Source organism: Podarcis tiliguerta (genome assembly GCF_965153285.1).
Source record: "Podarcis tiliguerta genome assembly, chromosome: 7".
NCBI classification, from domain to species: Eukaryota; Metazoa; Chordata; class Lepidosauria; order Squamata; family Lacertidae; genus Podarcis; species Podarcis tiliguerta.
This window is the reverse complement of record NC_139540.1, coordinates 73904825-73927795: the sequence shown is the minus strand read 5'-3', so window position 1 is coordinate 73927795 and position 22971 is coordinate 73904825. Positions and strand designations below refer to the sequence as shown.

General features: G+C 46.8%; 1 protein-coding gene across 1 annotated transcript in view; it reads right to left on the bottom strand.

Annotated features, from left to right (window-relative positions):
* MYO10 (myosin X) overlaps positions 1–14373 on the bottom strand; it is a 198168-nt gene extending 183795 nt beyond the window's left edge. The window contains exon 1 of the mRNA XM_083449257.1: positions 13838–14373. Coding sequence (XP_083305383.1) covers positions 13838–13858 — 21 coding nt within the window. The 5' untranslated portion in view covers positions 13859–14373. The remainder of the gene's footprint in view (positions 1–13837) is intronic.
* Between the last annotated feature and the right edge of the window lie 8598 nt (positions 14374–22971).

The window sequence follows — 22971 nt, the reverse complement described above, 5'->3', positions numbered from 1 at the left end:
GCTCCACACATATAATCTTGTATGTACAGAGTTAACTGTTTTTCCCTTTTCGGTATATCAAATAATAAGAGTGCATGCCTTAATTCATGTCTGCACATAAAAAATGCATCACCTTTAATAAGCCTAACATCAGCGCCACTTCCAATAAGAGTATACAACCATCGATTTGCATTGAGATCACTCCTCAAATTTAAATTATTGAAGAGCCTCATACAAAACTAATAGGCTTTCATAAGTCTTACCAACAAAATGCAGCAATATCGCAAAGGAAATACAATATATGGTCCGGTTAACATGGCATTTATTGATGAAATATTCACCTCTTGCTTTCATCCTCTGTGCCGTAATAAAACACTAAATGCATTGCCGGGCAGGGCAGGAGATTCTGGAGGGCAAAAGATGTTATCAGCTGCACACATAGAACTTTGCTATCTCAAATTAACACAAACGGCATTGCTGTGTATACTTCATATTCTGCGAAGGAGCCATTTTCTACAAGGAAGTGTAATACAAAATCGCAATCAGCACACCACAACATACATACAACCAGACACCATCTTTATCTCCTTGACATCTGAGGGGAGGGCGTTCCACAGGGCGGGTGCCACCACCGAGAAGGCCCTCTGCCTGGTTCCCTGCAACCTCACTTCTCGCAGTGAGGGAACCGTCAGAAGGCTCTCGGAGCTGGACCTCAGTGTCGAGGTTGAACAATGTTGGTGGAGACGCTTCTTCAGGTATTCTGCTAATTTCAGAAGCACTGAAGGAGTCATGCCCCAACCTACTTAACTATAGGGATGTAGGAATCATGAATCATCCCAGCAGTTGTTGTTTTCTGCATGTGTATATGTCCATGTGTGTTAGTGAGCAAGCGAAGGCATAAATGGGCGCAGGGCCATGTTTTAGTCAAAGTCTCATTTCTCCAGACCACATTACTGAAAAATGCAGAAAAAGCTCACTTTCTTTTGCCTCTTCCCTGAAATCAACCACGGTTTTAAATAACCAGACCTCTAAAATATTCCTAAATGGAGTTTTATGCCTCAAGCAACTTTTTAACGGCGTTATAAATCCCCAGAGTAAAAAAAACAAAACAACAAATTAGAAAGGCTGCCAAAGACCCTCATGTAAAGCCACAGCTATTGCAATTACTGAAAGGAATTAAGAAACGTTTTATGGGCCACAAAACAGTAACTCGACTGTGAACTGAACACTCTCAGACTTTCGCTGTAGAAGAAAGAGAGAAGGATGAAGGGAGCGTGATTCAGAAAAGGTTTGGAATTGAGCTGGGAAGTCCTCACAGAAACCATTAGGATGGTGGTGCAGTACAGTCATTGAGTGACTCGCTCTTCAAAATCTAGCCAGTAGCAGTGCTGGGGTCATCTGCCCAAGCAACTGGTAGGATACTGACACTAGAAATCAGTAGGATTAGCAATCGCTCAAGAGCAGGGACAGGGTTGGCTCAGGGTATGCCATTTAACAGAACAGTATTATAGCTTTTGCATATTGCATTAGCTCTATTGACTTTAATGGAAAAGCTACCAATATAAAGTATGGCTAAATGGTTGCATACAGTGGTACCTCGGGTTACAGACGCTTCAGGTTACAGACTCCGCTAACCCAGAAATCGTGCTTCAGGTTAAGAACTTTGCTCAGGATGAGAACAGAAATCGTGCTCCGGCAGCAGCGGGAGGCCCCATTAGCTAAAGTGGTGCTTCAGGTTAAGAACAGTTTCAGGTTAAGAACGGACCTCTGGAACGAATTAAGTACTTAACCTGAGGTACCACTGTAACCCAGAAATAGTACCTCAGGTTAAGAACTTTGCTTCAGGATGAGAACAGAAATAGCTCAGCGGTGGTGCGGCGGCTGTGGGAAGCCCCATTAGCTAAAGTGGTACCTCAGGTTAAGAACGGTTTCAGGTTAAGAACGGACCTCCAGAGCAAATTAAGTTCTTAACCTGAGGTATCACTGTATTTTGGATCTAGGTATGCATCGCCTTCTGCCCCAAAACCATATTCCTTTCTCCCTCATATGTTAGCATAGGATATTCATATGCAATCTGCTGATTTTAAGGAATACAATCTACCAGAAATTGCTCCTGCACAAGGCTGACTGAAATGAGTGGAAACGGGACAAGAGAAGGGGAGACCTTTGCTGGTAGAAAAATTACGCCCAAGGGCAATTATATCATGCTGTCTGAATGTTGCGGCTCTGAAGTTCAATGCCGCACTGCCTTGCCTCGATTTGAGGAAAGAAAAATGTTTATACTCGGCAGTGGGACTTTGGATAAAGATTAAAGGCAACATGCTATATATATATATATATCCATACACTGATCTTTTAAAGTAATATCAACATGTTGGAAGGCCTAAAAGATATTAACTGACATCAAAGCCACACTCAGAAACCGCAAATTAACATTTATACTGAAATGCCACCGCCACGTTCTAAAAGTGTAGCCACTTGCCTCAGGTGAGTTAACTTTCATTCGTAAGCAAGTATGGCTCAATGAGCACTGTATTTCACAAGCCAAGCCCAAAAGCAAGAAGAAGCAGTGTTGGAAACTCAGATATATTACTTGGGTGCCAAATGGCTCCTTAAACCATGGTTGCAGTCACCAAAAGAGAATGTATAGTTCCTGTTGTGACGTGGGGTTTGTGATTTCAGCTCTCTTGACATAATCTGCTGGAGACAGTTCTCTAGTAACACTTCTTTATTACAGCAAACAAGACTGAAGACTGAGGAGGGGAAAGCTACATTTATAGGGACAGGGGACTAGCTAGAAAGGATACATTTTGGAGGGAACAATATCAGGCAATCACAGTCCTGCCTTTTGGAGGAAACCAATAAGACAGAGGATCCAATTACAGCAGTTTAAATGAACCAATAGTAGCTGTACCCCCTGAAACCAAAAGGCAGTTACTTTACCCTAATGCAAATATAGACAATAATAATACAGATATAAAATCCTTTGACTCAATACACAACACCCCTCCCCCCCTAGTGAGCACAGCAGACGTAATCTCTCAGGTACTGTGGGGTCCTACAACTTCTACTTGATCTCCTGACAACAGGCGTTGCCGGTTCTGGATTGGGTGTTACCTGTGGTAGAGGGGCTGCTATAGGGGTTTCCTCAGGAACAGATGGAGTCCCAGACATCTCAGGGTTCCCTACCTGTACCTCGTCATCATGAGGACTAGCAGACCCTGGTTCATTTGCTGAAGCCCCTGGTGACTGCACCTCTGGGCCATTTTCACTCTGGTCTTGCAGCTCTGCGTCGTTAGCCAGGGATGAATTATCTGACTCCTCCCTGCTGAGCGCCCGGCGCCTCAGCTGATCTATATGTCTCTTCCAAACTTGCCCATTTTCCAAGGTTACATAATAGGACACAGGTCCACTAGCCCGGGTGACCACACCAGCCACCCACCGCGAACCTCGTGAATAGTTCCTCACCCAGACCAGATCTTCAGGGGCGAGATACCTTGTTGTGTCAGTCTCAGCCTGGGGGGTTGCTCTTGAATTATGGTTTGGCATTTTATCCGGGTGGACATAATCCAGCACCGTTACCAGTCTTCTACCCAAGAGCAGCTCAGCTGGCGACTTGCCCGTCGCAGTACACGGCGTCGCATGCTGCAAAAATAACATTCGCGCGATGCGAGCTGACCAGTTACCCTCCATTAAGCGCGCAATGGATTCTTTGGCTGTTCTTACCATGCGCTCAGCCTGCCCATTGGAGGATGGGTGAAAGGGCGCGGATGTGACCCCTCTTATGAAGTTATCAGCCAAGAATGCCCTGAATTCTTGGGATACAAAAGCTGCCCCATTATCTGATACAATGGTCTCAGGTAACCCGTGGGTTGCAAACAGCTGCCTCAACACCTTGATTACGGCAGCTGATGCCATGCTAGGGACCATCGCCACTTCTAACCATTTGGAATATGCATCGACGACAACCAAAAAGACCTTCCCCTGGAATGGCCCAGCAAAATCTAAGTGCAGCCGGCTCCAGGGAGATCTGGACTGCTCCCACCAGTGAACTGGTGCTCTGGCCACTTCTGGCCGCACCTCTTGGCATGCCTTACATGTTCGTACCCATTGTTCTATGTTCTGGTCCATTCCAGGCCACCACACATAACATCGGGCTAGCGACTTCATCCTGACCATTCCCGGGTGTCCCATGTGAAGCGTCTCAAGCACCCTGTTTCTCAGTGGTGCTGGGATGATCACCCTATCTCCCCACAGGAGACAACCCTTATGCATGGACAACTCGTGCTGCCTTGTCGCATAAGGCCTGAATTTGTCTTCATGCGGACCACCTGGCCACCCCCTCCCCACCCAAGTGAGCACACGGGAGAGAACAGCATCTTTCCTCGTTTTCTCAGCTATATCAGTAGCCGTTACAGGAGCCCCCGGAAGTGTTTCCAGCATCATTATGTGCTCCGCTGGAGCGGGATCCTCATTGCTCCCGCCAGGAAGGGGCAATCGACTCAGCGCATCAGCGTGGCACAACCGTTTCCCCGGCACATGGGTCAAGGTGTACTGGAACCCGTTCAGGAATATAGACCAACGCAACATTCTGGGGGAGAGAATTTGTGGCGTTTGTTTGTTCGGGTTGAACAACCCTAACAGTGGTTTGTGGTCCGTTTCAATGGAGAAATGGCGACCGTACACATAATCATGGAACTTTTTGATTCCTGCCACAATTGCAAGCGCCTCTTTGTCAATTTGAGCATAGTTGCGCTCCGTGGGCGACAACGTACGGGAATAGAAAGAGATGGGCTTTTCCGACCCATCCAGTTCCCTATGACTCAGCACCGCCCCCAGGCCGTATTGAGAGGCATCACATGCCAGGACCAGCGGCTTTGACTCATCATAATGAGCAAGGACGCTCCCGCTACTCAGCATTCTTCGCAAGGAGTCAAAAGCCTTCTGCTGCCCCTGCCCCCATCGCCACACATTCTTTTTCTGCAACAGTCTATGTAATGGTTCAGCTACCGAAGCTTTATGGGGTAAGAACGAATGATAAAAGTTAATAAGTCCCAGGAATGACTGCAACTCCGTCTTGTTCTGTGGTCGTGGTGCCTCGATGATGGCCTTAATCTTAGCATCTGTGGGGTGGATGCCTGATGCATCAATTTTAAACCCCAAGAAATCCACAGCTGGCACCCCAAAACTGCATTTTTCCTTTTTCAGTTGCAACCCCACCTCCTTGAACTTGAGCAACACTGCACGGACACGCGCAACCAGTTCCTGTGGGTCTTTTCCAGCAATCAAAACGTCATCAAAAAATGGCAAGAATATCTTTGAGAGATGTCTCACTTAGCTTCGCTGGAGCAAGCAATGCCTTGGCCAGCTTGAAGGTCTCAGGCCCACAGTAGCTCAGGAATGTGGCCCTTCTTTTGCTGGCATCGGTGATCCCTTGAGCCACTGCGAAGAACTCGAAGCGTTCGACGTAGTCTTCCCACGTGTGGGGCTCTGATGGCTGGAAGGGCTCCAATACCCTTGGACTCTCCATTGTCCTGTGGCAGGGTCGTCTTCTCAGCTGGCCAGTGAGTCTTGTTCTTAGCTGCAATCCGGACTCTGAGGCAGGGCTGCGTTTAACCGCTCCTCAGCATTCCGGATCCCATCCTCGTCGCCAGTTGTTGTGACGTGGGGTTTGTGATTTCAGCTCTCTTGACATAATCTGCTGGAGACAGTTCTCTAGTAACACTTCTTTATTACAGCAAACAAGACTGAAGACTGAGGAGGGGAAAGCTACATTTATAGGGACAGGGGACTAGCTAGAAAGGATACATTTTGGAGGGAACAATATCAGGCAATCACAGTCCTGCCTTTTGGAGGAAACCAATAAGACAGAGGATCCAATTACAGCAGTTTAAATGAACCAATAGTAGCTGTACCCCCTGAAACCAAAAGGCAGTTACTTTACCCTAATGCAAATATAGACAATAATAATACAGATATAAAATCCTTTGACTCAATACACAACAGTTCCCATTTTTTATCAAGACAGCTCTAAAGTCTTATTTTTCAAAAGATGGACTAACTGTGACTGGTTCTCAGTTAAACATCCGGCAAGTTCGGAGGACAACCTTGAGCTCTGAGAACTTAAGAAAGTCACTTGATCCAGGGACAGTCCACATAACAGCGGTACCTCTGGTTACGAACTTAATTCGTTCCAGAGGTCCGTTCTTAACCTGAAACCGTTCTTAACCTGAGGTACCACTTTAGCTAATGGGGCCTCCTGCTGCTGCTGCGCAATTTCTCTTCTCATCCTGAGGTAAAGTTCTTAACCCGAGGTACTACTTCTGGGTTAGCGGAGTCTGTAACCCAAAGTGTTTGTAACCTGAGGTGTTTGTAACCCGAGGTACCACTCTATTATATTAGCCTATTCTGACGTCTTTTTTTCTTAATCTTGACTGTTCCTGCTCATTCAGGCTGCACAAAAAAGCATTTTCATTCCAGAAATTCATTCCGATTGTGCGGATAAAATATAACTGATAGAATTTCACAGGGTGGGGTTGTTGTTGTTGTTGTTTAGTCGTTCAGTTGTGTCCGACTCTTCGTGACCCCATGGACCAGAGCACGCCAGGCACTCCTGTCTTCCACTGCCACCCGCAGTTTGGTCAGATTCATGTTTGTAGCTTCGAGAACACTATCCAACCATCTCTTCCTCTGTCGTCCCCTTCTCCTTGTGCCCTCCATCTTTCCCAACATCAGGGTCTTTTCCAGTGAGTCTTCTCTTCTCATGAGGTGGCCAAAGTATTGGAGCCTCAGCTTCACAATCTGTCCTTCCAGTGAGCACTCAGGGCTGATTTCCTTAAGAATGGATGCGTTTGATCTTCTTGCAGTCCATGGGACTCTCAAGAGTCTCCTCCAGCACCATAATTCAAAAGCGTCAATTCTTCAGCGATCAGCCTTCTTTATGGTCCAGCTCTCACTTCCATAAATCACTACTGGGAAAACCATAGCTTTTACTATACGGACCTTTGTTGGCAAGGTGATGTCTCTACTTTTTAAAATGCTGTCTATGTTTGCCATTGCTTTCCTCCCAAGAAGCAGTGTATTAGTGTATGAAAACAGTCCCGATCCCAGAATCTCCAGGCATGCAGCTCCTGATAGTGGAGATGTCAGGAGCTATCCTGACACCCAGGCATCTTCACTTGGTCACCACGAATTGAAAGCCAGGTGCAAAATGGCACCCGGCTAATTTCGAACTCTGATTCCTCATCCGGCCAAAGAGATCCCTTGATTACAGTCGGAGGGTTAAGTTGGTGTTTAACAACACAATCTTACACACAGAGGTACAATCTGGTAAATACCATTGGGTTGAATTGGAATAACCTTCAGTTAAGTATGTACACAAATGCATTCAATGGCAATCTTTGGCTGGATTGTGCTTTGTGTACTGTGTACAGCTTAATGTGAAACACTTTGAACATTTAAAAAACACCAATCTTGTTTTGTTTGCTATTATGTATTTTTCTGTTTTTATACTGTCAACCGCCTTGCGATCCTCAGGTGAAGGGCAGTTTGTAAATTCAATAAATAAAACGTAAATACTTCCTATCATAGCATTTTGGAAAAAAGCACCATTTTTCCTGCTCCCTTGAGACAGCTTTTAGATTTATTTTTGAAATGCACAAGGCAAAGGCTCACAAAGTTCCACAGAGTACCTAATTGTCGTTTCACTAATTACCGTTCTCGGACACACAGCAACTGTTTTGCTTATGGGAGTGGCAAGAGCACTATAAACACGAAGACCTTCCTTCTGGAGGAAAAAGGTCGTTCTTGTGACTAAAAACCAGAGAGAAAACATGATCCAGCATTTAAGAATGCAAGAGGCCAGGCACCAGTGCAGCTCTTGCCTCCTCTTCCATTTCTTCCCCTTGCAATACTAGATGGCAAAATTATTTTGGAGGCTACTCAGAATTTAACTGCAGTATTTTTCGCTCTATAACATGCACCAGACCATAACACGCACGTAGTTTTTAGAGGAGGAAAACAAGAAAAAAAATATTCTAAACGAAACAGTGGATGTATGATTTTTGTGGTTCACGCTGTGGCCACAGACATGTGATCTGACAGTGAGTTTGGAGTAGCCCAATGCAAAAATCCTGAGGATCCATGTGGATCCATGCTTTGTAACCACGTTTTTGCACCACTGCGACCCCAGGCAACAGTGGGTGCATGATTTTTTTGGTGCAAGATGTAGCCATGGACATGCTATGTGATCTGATGCAGTGCAAAAATCCTGAAGATGCATGTGGATCCATGCTTTGTAACCACGTTTTAAGTGGGGAGGGAAGGAAAAGCACTCAAGGGACAAGGAACACGCGTGGGGTGTGTGGAGAAGGATGCTGCTAATAATGCTATTTAGCGAGCTGAGTGGGGAGGAAAGAGGGACAGAGAACCTGCTTGCTTTAAAGGAGCCAACTGGACAGGAGCCGCTTACACTCGTGTAAGCAGCTCCTCTCCTCTCCCGCTTTGCTCCTTTAAAGCAAGCAGGCTCTCTGTCCCTCTCTCCTCCCCACTCAGCGGCTCTTCTCCCGCTTTGCTGTTTCAAAGCGAGCCATGGAGGAGGGAAGGAAGGGGAACTATGGGTCCTCTGCTCACAACTGCAGCAGATCCCCCCCTCCACCCGTAGGCATTCGCTCCATAACACACACAGACATTTCCCCTTACTTTCTAGGAGGAAAAAAGTGAGTGTTATGGTGCAAAAAATACGGTAGGTGTCCACACAATGTAAGACGCTTGGATATGCAGACACCTGGAGGTGGGTGGGTGTTAAACTATTATCGGGTCAGCAAACGTCTTCAGCAGGGGCCGGTCCACTGTCCCTCAGACCTTGTGGGGGGCCAGACTATATTGGGGGGGTGAACAAATTCCTATGCCCCACAAATAACCCAGAGATGCATTTTAAATAAAAGGACATTCTACTCATGTAAAAACACACTGATTCCCAGACCATCCACAGGCCAAATTTAGAAGGTGATTGGACCGGATCCAGCCCCCGGGTCTTAGTTTGCCTACCCATGAACTATTTCTTTGGTGGAAAATAGGTAAGTCCCCACAGATCTGTCACCGGCATGGATAGCTCAGTTGATTACAACGTGGTGCTGATAATGACGCAGGTGGTGCTGTGGTCTAAACCACTGAGCCTCTTGGGCTTGCTGATCAGAAGGTCGGCAGTTCGAATCCACGGGGCAGGGCAAGCTCCCGTTGCTCTGTCCCAGCTCCTGCCCACCTAGCAGTTCGAAAGCACACCAGTGCAAGTAGATAAATAGGTACCGCTGCGGCAGGAAAGGTAAATGGCGTTTCTGTGAGCTCTAGTTTCCATCACGGTGTCCCGCTGCGCCAGAAGTGGTTTAGTCATGCTGGTCACATGACCTGGAAAGCTGTCTGCGGACATACACCGGCTCCCTCGGCCTAAAAGCAAGATGAGCTGGGATAGCGAACCTTTTTCAACCTGAGAGTCACACTTTTCTGGGGCCCACATGGCAGGGGTGATTTGGGCCAGGAAGAAAATGTGAGTGGAGTCACACCCGGGTCGCAATTCGCCGCTTCTGCGCATGCGCATGATGTCATTTTGACCATCTGTGGCAGCAGGAGGCCCCATTAGCTAAAGTGGTGCTTCAGGTTAAGAACAGTTTCAGGTTAAGAACGGACCTCCGGAATGAATTAAGTTCTTAATCCGAGGTACCACTGTACTGGCTGAGCTGACAGCATACAAGACTTACAGTCTCCCGGCAAATTCACATGTTAAGGGAATCGCAAATGCAGGAAACTTGTGCCATGTGGGTGACAGCCTGCTGCGGGCTTGGAAAAACTATTGCCAGTTCCTTTGCATGCTTTTGAATCTAGTGACAAGACAAGCAATTCAGACATGCAGACTTTAGCATTGTCTTAGAATCACAGAAGGAAGAGACCCTGACGATCATATAATCAGGCTCCCTGCAACTGCAGGAATATGTAGCTGTTCTGTACAGAGATCGAACTTGCAACTTTGGCATTAGGTAAAAAAAAAAGGTAAAGGACCCCTGGACAGTTAAGTCCAGTCAAAGGCGACTATGGGGTTGTGAAGCTCATTCAAGGTTATACATACATTCAGTCGGTGACAGGACTCACAAGGGACCTCCCCAGGCCACCATGTGACGAATCCAATGTCACACGAACACAGCCGTCCTTATCTTTATACCAGCCCAGTTACTCACACAGAACTGCTTGCTCAAATATTTTCAGGGTCAGGAAATTCAACATAAGATTTCAGCTTTTCCAGAACAACTGAAAGGTGAAAAAGGAGGGCACGTACAACCTTCGTATTTCCAAGCAAACGACCAAATTAAATTTTCAGAAATATCGTAAGGTGCAAGACTCCAGTCTGTCATATGTTTGGATGATCCCGAAAAGAGCCTCTTTGTACATGGAAAGCTAGCATCTCATGGGAACGGGTTCTAGTCTAGCCTTTTCCTTGATTTGTTAACTTTCCACAGAGTTTTAAGTGAAGGCAAACTTTTAAAGACACAAGACCTTTATCTTGCAATCTAAAGTCAGATAAATCCCTGGCAGGCTGTAAAACATTATATTTCTGAATATGCAATTCAGTTCAGGATTTAGGCAAACAAAAGAGCATGGCTCATCATGAAACATATATTCCTGGCTGAACATTAATGTATTTATTTATTTTATGGCCTACTCTAAATTGCTCAGGGTTTTTGTAAATTAATGTGTCGCATTAAAATGTTTTAAAATAGAAAATGGAAAGCAATCGCTTCCAAAAGACCCACTGTTGAACAGATGGGCTGCATCAACACCTGTCTAAAGACAGGATTATCCAATATCAAACTCTTTCCAAACCTCCTCTTGGTGCCTTTCCAACTCCTTCTAAAAACCTCCAAAAGGGATTCCATGAACACCTTAAATTTCAAAACATCTCTTAATATTAACAAATTCACTTTAATGTTTACATTTATATCTACTCTGGGACCTTAGGGTGCAAGGCAGGTAAATAATAATATTTATAAGAAATAATTCAAAGTTACTTTTCTTCCTTTTCCTCAAATTTTGGCTGCCTTCCTTCCTCTTTTTGTTGGCAGTCCTTTATATTTTTTAAAATACTATTAGCTTAACCCCACCCCCTGCACACTCAATCTTAACCCCTTAATGTCTAGCACATACCTGTTCACAGTCTCTCTTTTGGTGGAACGGGGAGAACCTCCTCTAAGTTTATGTATTTGCAAAGAAAGATTTTAATTCCAAGGGTAACAAAGGTCATCAGAGAAATGTGTGCCTTTTCTGATAATAAATTAATTTACTTTCTCTCCCCATCTTGATCACACGCACAGGTCGAAATCCCACTTGCAATATGATTGTAGCTGCCCTTGGTCTTACTCATCGAAAACCACAAAAGTGAAAAGGAAGCTTGAAATATGCAAAAAAAAGTCACATGCTACACTGAACAACATTTCAGTGCTTGCAATGGTATTGCTCGAGACTATCCTGTCTGCAAGGCTCAGCCAGACAACTAAAAACAAGAAGCTACAGACTCACCTGTATTCAGGCAAACTGACTGCTAACTTTCCACATATACAGTAGTTACACCCTGGAAGAGTAATGATCATACTACAGCCCCTCACTTCAGGGACAGATGACTTTGTTTGCTTTAGAAATTAGGCAAATTTGCAGCCGCAACTATAACCACTTTCACAAGATCACTCTGCTAAGAGTTCTACTACATTCCCAAATACAAAAGTCAGGTGTAGACACAAACAGGGCACCAAACTTTACTTTAAACACCATGCTATTTTATGGGAAAGTTGACGTCAAGGAACAATCCGGGCAAAGGTAAACGTTGATTTTAATGGAAGAGTTAAGCAAGAAGAAATCTTTGCCATAGCTCATATGAAAACCAAGTACCGAAAGAGCTCTCTTGCACAGAAAATCCACCTAAAGTTTGTTTCAGTGGGACCTTTAGCAAGTGATTGATCAAACCATTTTACCAATCAAGGTTATTTTACTTTATTGTCATGACCCAAACAATCTTGGCAAAATATCCATGAGACAATGCATGGGTAGGCATGGGTAGGCAAACTAAGGCCCGGGGGCCAGATCCGGCCCAATAGCCTTCTAAGTCCAGCCCGCGGACGGTCCAGGAATCAGCGTGTTTTTACATGAGTAGAATGTGTGCTTTTATTTAAAATGCATCTCTGGGTTATCTGTGGGGCATAGGAATTCATTCATTCCCCCCCAAAAAATATAGTCCGGCCCCCTACAAGGTCTGAGGGACAGTGGACCGGCCCCCTGCTGAAAAAGTTTGCTGACCCCTGCTCTAATGGAAGCTCCGCAAAGCCCCCCTATGCCAAACCACACACTTTGAAAATATCTTAACATTTGAACAGCAATGAACATTATGTGATCTTAGCAGATTCTTCCAGCATTGTTTGCGATTACTTTTAAGCTGCAAGAGAAAAGGGGGCGACATCTGGACAACATTAGGAAGTGGACAGAAGACAAAAGAGGAAATGGACCAAAATGAAATAAACCCTCCATCTCTCCCCTACGGCTGTGCTGCCATGGCAGCCCTCCTGAAACCCCTACAGTGAGTGGCCTGTCTCAATCCCCTCTCCCTGGAAGCCCTGGCCGAGTTTTTCCAAAAGGAAATTCCAGATCTCTCTCTACAAGAACCACATGTCCTTGTTGCAAAACAAACTTGCAGCGGACTTTCTGCCCTGCTTAGCTCGCAGATGCGCTCCGTGGGCCAAGCCAAAAAATAAAAAAAATGCCCTCCCGGTTTACTGACCTAAATGCACAAAGGCGAGAGAGGGGGAGCGAGCGCAAGGCGAAAAAGCGCACAAAAGGAAGCAGCTCACCTCCGCTCCAGGATTGCATCCTGGCTTCAAAGGGAAACGACCACTCACTCCTCGCTCTGCAATCAAACATCCTAACAGCGGCAAGGATCCCTTCGCCACTGTTTTCTGTCGTTTGCGCATTGCATCTATAGGATTTACCTATGGAGGTGTTTTTGGGGAGACGAGAAGGTTCAAGGAAGAAATTCTTCCAACTTTGCCTCTTTGGGGCGCACTCGGAAAAATGAAACACATCTCACCCGGGGGCACGCTCCAACACAAGGTTTAAACACTTATAAGGCTGGAATCTTCTGCATTCTTACTTGAAAGTAAACCCCTTTGAAGTCGACGGGGTTAATGCCGGGTGCAACCCAGGCGATCACTTTCTCTTTTTAAAAACATTTATTTATTTGGTTTTTCAAATTAAAGTTTTAGAATCACATATCCATCATAAAAACAACATTCCAAAGAATCTCCTGGACTTCCCTCCTCCTCTTTGTGGGTCCTATTATTAGTCATTTCCTCCTGCATCTTTTATAATAACCCAAATCTTTTACATCTCCATTATATCCAAATTTCACCATTAAACTACATTTGCTATCGGGCAATGGCTTTCTATGGATCCGCAACAAGGTGCTTTATTATTCCTGTTACTTTCAAGGCGGAAGTTAAGCGTCTTTCCGTCCCAAGCGCTTGACTCGGATCGCACACCTGATTTTTTTTTTAATTCGGGATTAGCAACAACAAGCCGCCAAAGCCGCTCTTTCTCCCGTCCCCCCAACAACGTGCCGTTTCCTTCACCTCTCCAAACCCCGCAGAAGAACCGAATTACACATTTACAGTTGGGTTTCCTCGGACGTAAATCGCAACCCCCCCCCCCCCAGGTAAACGCGGAGGGGATCACAGCCTTTACTAGGAAGTCATCCCTGGCGGCGAGGCTCGCTTCTCACGTAGGAACGCGCGCAACAGGATCAGCCCCGCAGGAGCCGTGCGCTCACCTCGGGAAAGAAGTTCTCCATCGCTGCGGCAACTCGAGGGCGCCCGGCCGGGAGAGAGGCCGCTTCAGCGGGCTACCACGTGCCGCCAAGGGGCCGATGGCCGTTCCCGGCGGGGCGGCGGAGCTGCGGCTCGGCGTCACGCCCTTCCTCCCCGCGCTGCCATCCCTCGGCCTCCCGGCGCTGCCCTCCGGCCCAGGGGCCACCAGCACACGCATCCAGACGCGCGCCACGAGGAGCCTTTTGTCTCAAAGCCTTCGCGAGGAACCCCGGCCGTGCCACATGGCTCCTGCTCGCACCGGAGCCGATCTCCTCCCTACTAAATCCACCAGGGGGATCTCAATCGGCGGACTTAGGAATTGGGGGGGGGGGAGCACGTCGCTGCTCTCTTTCCCCAACGAATCCGGCTGCTCCAGAGCTCAGCGCGGCCAGGGAAAGGTGCGCGCAAAACGGACACGAGCGCACACCTAGAGAGCGCAGAGTTAGGTTTCCTGGCGGCGGTTCCAAGGGACCTCTCGGGCCACGACAGTGTTGCACACACTCCGCCGCCTGAGATTAGCAAATCCCCGCCCTGGAGAGCGAGCGACCCAGCCAATCCCAGGCGAGCGCCTCTTTGGAATCTGGACCCGGGAGGGCGCGCGAGCTGCCTCTTTCTCTCTCTCGCCTTCTGTTTTTTTGGCTGCTGCAGAGGCTCTGATTTCCAAAAGACTTCCTGACTGTGTCGCACTTTCTGCAGAGGCGCAATGGTGGGCTGGCTCTCACAGGCAACCCCCCCCCCCGCGCGCCCGCACCTCTACCTGCCACGCTTCGTTTCAGAATTCGTGCACACGACCTGCAAGGAGACACGAACGTCTGCACTCTATTCGCAGCCAGTGTAGATACTCAGGAGAGTGTGGGTCAGTCTCCTCCTTAGTGGAGGGAAGACTGCCTAGCAAAGGCAGCCAACCCACACTTATAATCCATATATCATAAAATCATAGAGTAATCTAGTAGTCCAGCCTAAACAGCTGTCCCATACCGGGATCAAACCTGCAACCTTGGCGTTATCAGCACCGCGCTCTAACCAGCTGAGCTATCCAGTCCATTTTTATAGGTAAAGGGACCCCTGACCATTAGGTCCAGTCGTGGACAACTCGGGGGTTGCGGCGATCATCTCGCTTTTTTGGCCAAGGGAGCCGGCGTACAGCTTCCGGGTCATGTGGCCAGCATGACTAAGCCACTGCTGGGGCATGCACGGAAACGTCGTTTACCTTCCCGCTAGAGTGGTACCTATCTATCTACTTGCACTTTGACGTGCTTCTGAACTGCTAGGTTGGCAGGAGCAGGGACCAAGCAATGGGAGCTCACCCCGTCGTGGGGATTCAAACCGCCAACCTTCCAATCGGCAATCCCAAGAGCCTCAGTGGTTTAGAGCAGGGATGTCCAACAGGTCAATCACGATCTACTGGTAGATCCCCGCGAGGCTTTGGTAGATCGCGGTCGATCTCTGGGTCCCTTTCCTTAGCTTCGCTAAAACTGACTCCTGCCCCGCCCCCTTGCCTCACCCTCCATTGTTGTTTGATCTTGGAAGGCAAGACTGAGCTTTCTTTGTGCTGCTGTTTTCATCCATAGCCATCTTTTCCCCTATGTCCCTTGTCCCCCAAAAAGCTATATCCCTAAAGCTTTTTTTTTAATCCAAAAAAGGGGCTCTTCCCCTCCCTAAAAAAAGCTCAACAACTTTGTGCTGAGCCCCTAAAAAACGGGGCTTTCCTTCCTTTCCTTTGAGATCACTGCCAGTTTTTTATTCTGAAAGTAGATCACAGTCCCTTGAGAGTTGGCCACCCCTGGTTTAGAGCACAGCACCACTTGCATCCCATTTAGTAGCATTTCATTTAGTAGCATGCGGGGGGGGGGGGGGAGAGAAATTACCTTTTTTTATAAATAAGCTAGGAGAAAGCCTTGCCAATTTAGGAGACGCTCTTTGCCCTCTAGTGAAATATACCATGCTTTTCCCTTCTTCCTTTTCCATTTTACTACAGAGCAGAGGTGAGATGGTTAAATGAAACGGTGACAGAGCAGCCAGCTAGCTGTGGCATTGCGTCCTGGCAAAATTGGCATAGCATGCAGCCCAGTTTTGGAAGGCGGGAAAGTGCCTTCATGTAACGCAGCTGCAACTGGTGTGGCAAAATTTTAGGCATGAATAGTCTAACATGTGAACAGTGGGGGTGCTTTTTTAATGAAATGTGGACAATTCCCAAAGGATAATTAAATTGCTTTAGGATCCCAAGTTTGATTTTTGTTCTCGTTCTATTGCACAATGGCTAGTGTCCCCTGTTGGTCTGCTTCTCTGAGATAGGTAAAGGTAAAGGTACCCCTGCCCGTATGGGCCAGTCTTGACAGACTCTAGGGTTGTGCGCCCATCTCACTCAAGAGGCCGGGGGCCAGCGCTGTCCGGAGACACTTCCGGGTCACGTGGCCAGCGTGACAAGCTGCATCTGGCGAGCCAGAGCCGCACACGGAACACCGTTTACCTTCCCATTAGTAAGCGGTCCCTATTTATCTACTTGCCCCCGGGGGTGCTTTCTAACTGCTAGGTTGGCAGGCGCTGGGACCGAACAACAGGAGCACACCCCGCCGCGGGGATTCGAACCGCCGACCTTTCGATCGGCAAGCCCTAGGTGCTGAGGCTTTTACCCACAGCGCCACCCGCGTCCCTCTGAGATACCAAGAGCCAAAACAGAAAAAAACCTGGAAGAGGCTTAGTAGCGCACCTTCTTAGGCTATCATCTTATGAGCACCACTTGGGAGGAAGCCATGCTGAAGCCAGCGGCGCTCTGGCGACCATCTGCATCAGGCTGTAATTTTTCTAATTACTGCAAACCAAGATACCACACAGGTTCAGAAAGTTCAGTCGAGAGGTGCTTCTGGATGAAGCAAAAGCACAGCAAGGTTCCAATAAAGGACACACTGATTCATCCTGCCTCAGGTTTTGTAATGTATTGAGCCACAGAGTTTGGGGAATTTTTGTCAGATGTCAGGGAATAAAGCACAGTCAACAGCAGTCACGCCAATCTCATTTACCACAAATGACTCTGGTCCAGTCGTCCAGCCAGTTATTTGAAGTAGTTTGAATGTCTCGGAAGTCATCGTTCTGGACTGTAAATTACCACAACCCCAACAGCAACCAAAACAGCAAGCCCTCTTCAGTCATTCATTTATATATATTTAAATTTATTTATTTGGTTTTTCAACTTAAACTTTTACAAAGATATATCAAACATAAATAATAAAAACAAGATTCCTAGGAATCTCCTGGACTTCCACCCTCCTTTTTGTGAGTCCTATTATTAATCAATTTTTTAATGATGAATTATGCATTTTTTATGATACTCCAAATCATTTGCCTCTTCCATTATGTCCAGAATTCAACCTTAATCTACAAGTGATCTTCCAATCCTGCTAACGATTTTAACTGTTAACAATGATTTACAATAAATTTTCCCCTTGCCTTATTAACGTTTTGGTCTTCCTGATTTCTGACTCTTCCAGTCATTTTAGCCATTTCGGCATAGTCCATCTACTTAATCTGCCATTCTTCTCTGGTAGGGACTTTATCTTCTTTCCATCTCTGGGCCAATAACACCCGTGCAGCTGTGGTCGCATACATAAATAGTCTTTTCTGCTCTTCTGTGATTTTGGCACCTGGTGTCAGCTTTCTCTAGCCCATTGAAGCCAGCTAGCCATGCCTCTGGGTCTGAAGAACCCACTTGGACTACTGCAATGCGCTCTACGTGGGGCTGCCTTTGAAGGTGACCCGGAAACTAAAATAAATCCAGACTGTGGCAGCTAGACTGGTGACTGGGAGTGGCTGCCGAAAGCACATAACAGTGGTCTTGAAAGACCTACATTGGCTCCCAGGACATTTCTGAGCACAATTCAAAGTGTTGGTGCTGCCCTTTAAAGCCCAAAACAGCCTTGGCCCAGTATACCTGAAGGAGCGGCTCCACCCCCATCGTTCAGCCTGGACACTGAGGTCCAGCTCCGAGGGCCTTTTGGCGGGTCCCTCAGTGCGAGAAGTGAGGTTACAGGGAACCAGGCAGAGGGCCTTCTCGGTAGTGGCACCCACCCTGTAGAAGCCCTCCCACCAGATGTCAAGCAAATAAACAACTATCTGACTTTTGGAAGACAACTGAAGGCAGCCCTGTTTAGGGAAGTTTTTTTATGTTTGATGTTTTTAATACAGTGGTACCTCAGGTTACAGACTCTTCACGTTACAGACTCTGCTAACCCTGAAGTAGTACCTCGGGTTAAGAACTTTGCTTCAGGATGAGAACAGAAATCGTGCTCCGACGGCGCGGCGGCAGCGGGAGGCCTCATTAGCTAAAGTGGTACCTCAGGTTAAGAACAGTTTCAGGTTAAGAACGGACCTCCGGAACGAATTAAGTACTTAACCCGAGGTACCACTGTATTCTGTTGGGAACTGCCCACAGTGGCTGGGGAAACCAAGCCAGATGGAAGGGCAATAAATAATAAAGGAGGAGGAGGCCCCAGTATAAAAATTGCTGGAAAAGTCAAATCCATTTATGCTGCTCTCATAATTTGGTGAGCTGATTTTGGCTGCAGCTTTTTGTCAGAGGTGACGAGAGTTAAAACCTGTTTGGAAGGGAGACCATCTGCCCTGAAAGTCTCCTTTGTAATCCTACATATGTATGGATCAGCTGTGGTTATTCAGTAAGAAGGGAAGGCATTCTGGACACTGGACAACCAGTCCCCCCCCCCCATGTGTATGTATGTCCTTACCTGTAATGGTCCTAGGGGTTGCTCGTGCGTAAGTTGCCGCCACTCCTGGCTAGGTTACCTGGTTGAACCCTTTCTGTCTGGACAGCCTCAAGTTTTGTGGCTGCCTCAGTCGCTGGCAGAATCCGTCAGTGGGCGTTTCTTGAACCTCTTCCAGCATAAGAGCTGTTTGACACCCAGTCTTCTCCTACTCTCCCTGCGCGGAAGTCTTCTGCGCAGGGAGGGTGTGGGCAGCGGAGTCCCCGTGCTCTCTCCGCTGGTCTCCGGCGAGGAGTCCTGGAGCCACCTCTCCGATTCCCCCATCTGCCCCCCTTCTCCACTGGTGTTACGCTGATTTCCTTCCCCAGCGGATGGGCTGCCTCTCTCCCTGCTGGGACCCTCTCCGGCATCCCTCTAGACCCTTCTCTCTGCCTCCAGCTCCGATGGCAGTTCCCTTACATCACCCTCACAAGGTCACGTGTGTGCGACTGGTTCAAGGTCACTCTGTGAACTGCTTAGCTGAGTGGAGATTTGACCTTGGATCTCCTTGGTCCTGGTGCGACATCATGCAGAGCCTAACACTCATTTTTATTACTGAACAACTTGGTAGACTATTGCCCAATTGTTCATCATCTTTTCAAGTAAAAGAATTAGAGATGTGCAACCCGGTCTTCTTCATTTTACTTGGGAAAAGACGATGCAAGAACCACTGAAAGCAGTGGCATTTAGTTCCAAAGAAATGTGTATGCAGTTATAGCTGCACATTGTCATGCCAGGTTGCTCACCGGAGCAAGACGGTTTGAGCATATTACACCGATCCTGGTCCGAACTGATTAGTATCTGAGCCCAATTCAAAGTGCTGGTTTTGACCTATAAAGCCTTAAACGGCTCAGGACCGAAATACCTCAAGGACTGCCTCATTCCGTATGAACCTACCTGGACCCTGAGATCATCTTCTGAGGCCCTCCTTCGTGTGCCTCCTCCTTGAGAGGTCCGGAGGGTGGCAACACGAGAACGGGGCCTTCTCTGCAGTGGCTTCTCTGTCTGAGGAATGCTCTCCCCAGGGAAGTTCGCATGGCGCCTTCATTACACACCTTTAGGCGCCAGGCAAAAACATTCCTTTTTAAGCAGGCCTTTTGGTTGACCTGATCAACACCCCATACCCTTTAAAAATGTTTTTTTGTGGGGGCGCACGCTATTGGGTTGTTGTTTTTATTATGTATTTTGTGGTTTTATATCTTGATTTTATTCTGTGAACTGCCCTGAGACCCCCCTGGGTATAGGGCGGTATATAAATTCAGTTAATAATGATAATAATGATAACGTCTTTAAACTTTTATAAATTTCATGAAATATGAAAATTGGGGGTAGGGGGTTGCTTGCACACACATATTACTATGTTTCTATGGACCCGATTCTGCACCTACTCATTAGCACGCTTCATCATGGTTTCAGAAATGTCAAGGTGCAACATAAGGCGTGGTAATGAAAATAGATTCGAAGGCTGAACTATGCCACTTTAAACACTTTAAACTAATCTCTGAAATGAATGAGTACTCTATGCTCGGTGCAGATAAGGGTGTCTCAAGTCAAACCCTCTAAGTATTTTGTTAAAAGGGTGCGGCTCCATAGAAACGCAGCACGAAGGAGTGGATTTGAAGGAATTACAAAATGGTTTAAGGAACACTTTAAGGCTTAGTCTTCCTGAAGTTGCTTCTTAGGATGAACTTGTATAATATGAGCAATTGGATAAGCCCATGTGAAATTACATTTATGGATGATGCAAGTCAAGCATTATCCCTTTTTTGGTGGCAAAGGTCAACCACATTGAGCAAGAGAACCCATTGCTGGTTTAATCAGGTACGGTCTTTTCCCTTGCCCCACATCTATGCATAAAATATATTCCCTTACATTTCAACTTATTAATCAAAAGCAGCTGTACAAAAAAATGTGTTTACTACACAGCAACCAGGGTTCACCGTTTTCTACCAGATCAGAGTAAAAAGTGAGACAATGTAAAAACATCCTGCGTTTGATTTTACAGTTGGCTGTAAAATAGGAAGCTGCACTATTTGTTGTTGTTGTTTAGCTGTTTAGTCGTGTCCGACTCTTCGTGACCCCATGGACCAGAACACGCCAGGCACTCCTGTCTTCCACTGCCTCCCGCAGTTTGGTCAAACTCATGCTGGTAGCTTCGAGAACACTGTCCAACCATCTCATCCTCTGTCATCCCCTTCTCCTTGTGCCCTCAATCTTTCCCAACATCAGGGTCTTTTCCAGGGAGTCTTCTCTTCTCACGAGGTGGCCAAAGTATTGGAGTCTCAGCTTCAGGATCTGTCCTTCCAGTGAGCACTCAGGGCTGATTTCCTTCAGAATGGAGAGGTTTGATCTTCTTGCAGTCCATGGGACTCTCAAGAGTCTCCTCCAGCACCATAATTCTAAAAGCATCAATTCTTCGGCAACCAGCCTTCTTTATGGTCCAGCTTTCACTTCCATACATCACTACTGGGAAAACCATAGCTTTAACTATACGGACCTTTGTTGGCAAGGTGATGTCTCTGCTTTTTAAGATGCTGTCTAGGTTAAGCTGCACTATACATACCACTATATCCTTTCCAAAACATAGGTGCTCAGTTTTCTATTTATCCAATGTTTCATTGAGAGTTTTGCCTTGTTAACCAGCAGAATGAGAAGGCAGACTTATGAGATGGTACGCAAAGCTGAGCATTGCCCAATTGGACCCCACCCCCGCCACCTGCTGTGCTTATTCAGCTCTTCTGCCTGAGAAGGCTTTCCCATTCATTTCATTCATTCATTCTGTGTGTGCTCTTCACAGGCTTATGCTCTCTATTGCAACGCAGCCGGTGAGCGCATTGCACCATTTGTGGGCTCGGGATTTCTAGCCGAGTGAATTGCCTGAAGCTAACCGGTGATCTTCTCCCACAGCGAGACTAAAACTGGGTGGCCCACAGCCAAACTGAACGGCACCACCCAGTGCTCCAAAGGTTGTGTGTGAAGTTATGTAGGGAATCGCCTACGTAGCAACTCTGCAGGGCAGAATGGCCTGTCCTGCCACTGCCCCTTTAAGAAGTCCCAACCCACACTTACAAGAGCAGAAGGCTGCACCTCAGTGGAGATAGCCAAGAAATGGGTGGGGTGAGGGAGCGAGTGCCACCGCCTCAGACTAATGAGCTCCTGAGCTTAAATAGCCTTGAGGCAGCAGGCCAAGGGAGGGGCAGTTTGGTTAGGAGGTAAGCAGAAAGCTGAACACTGAAGTTTTAAAGCATCGTCTGCCAGCGGGGAGGGATGGGGAAAAGGCGTCTCTCTGTACCACCCAGTTTTCGGGGAAGAGGCAACTCCATGGGAGGTTTGAAGGGTGGCAACATGAGAATGATGCTTTTCAGGGGTGGTCCCCTACTTGTGGGGTGCTCTCCCCGGGGGGGGGGTGCATCTGGTGCTATATTTATCTAGCTTTGAGGCAAATGCTTCTCTCTTTTCTTGGACATTTGTCCCTGAATTTTCAGGGTGGCACGGTGGCTTTTTCCGTAGTCCTGCCCTCCTTGTTTTGCTGCGTCTTTAGCCTTTTTACACATTTTCATTAGTCTTACAATCCATTTAACATTTCAAAATTTGACTTCCTTCCCCCTCTTTCTGCGGTTCCTTAATTTGTTTATTTTTCAATATCTTTTGCATATCCAATTTCATTTAACTTGCTCATTTAATTATCTACTGTAAATATATACAGTGGTACTTCGGGTTTCATACACTTCAGGTTACATACACTTCAGGTTACGGACTCCGCTAACCCAGAAATAGTACCTCGGGTTAAGAACTTTGCTTCAGGATGAGAACAGAAATCGCGCAACGGCGGCGCAGCAGCAGCGGGAGGCGCCATTAGCTAAAGTGGTGCTTCAGGTTAAGAACAGTTTCAGGTTAAGAACGGACCTCCAGAATGAATTAAGTACTTAATCTGAGGTACTACTGTACTCTTATAAAACTGCAGGTTATACTATAACCGTGTTAATGTTTTTTATCTGTTTGCAATTTATCTGTAAATATCCAATAAACCATTTCCATTCTTTTATAAAAAGTTGGTTATCTTTATTTCTTATTTCTTATCTTGAGGTACCTCAGGTTAAGTACTTAAACCGGAGGTCTGTTCTTAACCTGAAACTGTTCTCAACCTGAAGAACCACTTTAGCTAATGGGACCTCCTGCTGCCGCCGCGCCGCTGGAGCACGATTTCTGTTCTCATCCTGAAGCAAAGTTCTTAACCTGAAGCACTATTTCTGGGTTAGCGGTGTCTGTAACCTGAAGCGTATGTAACCTGAAGGGTATGTAACCCGAGGTACCACTGTATCTTATTTCTTTGGTAAGTTTTG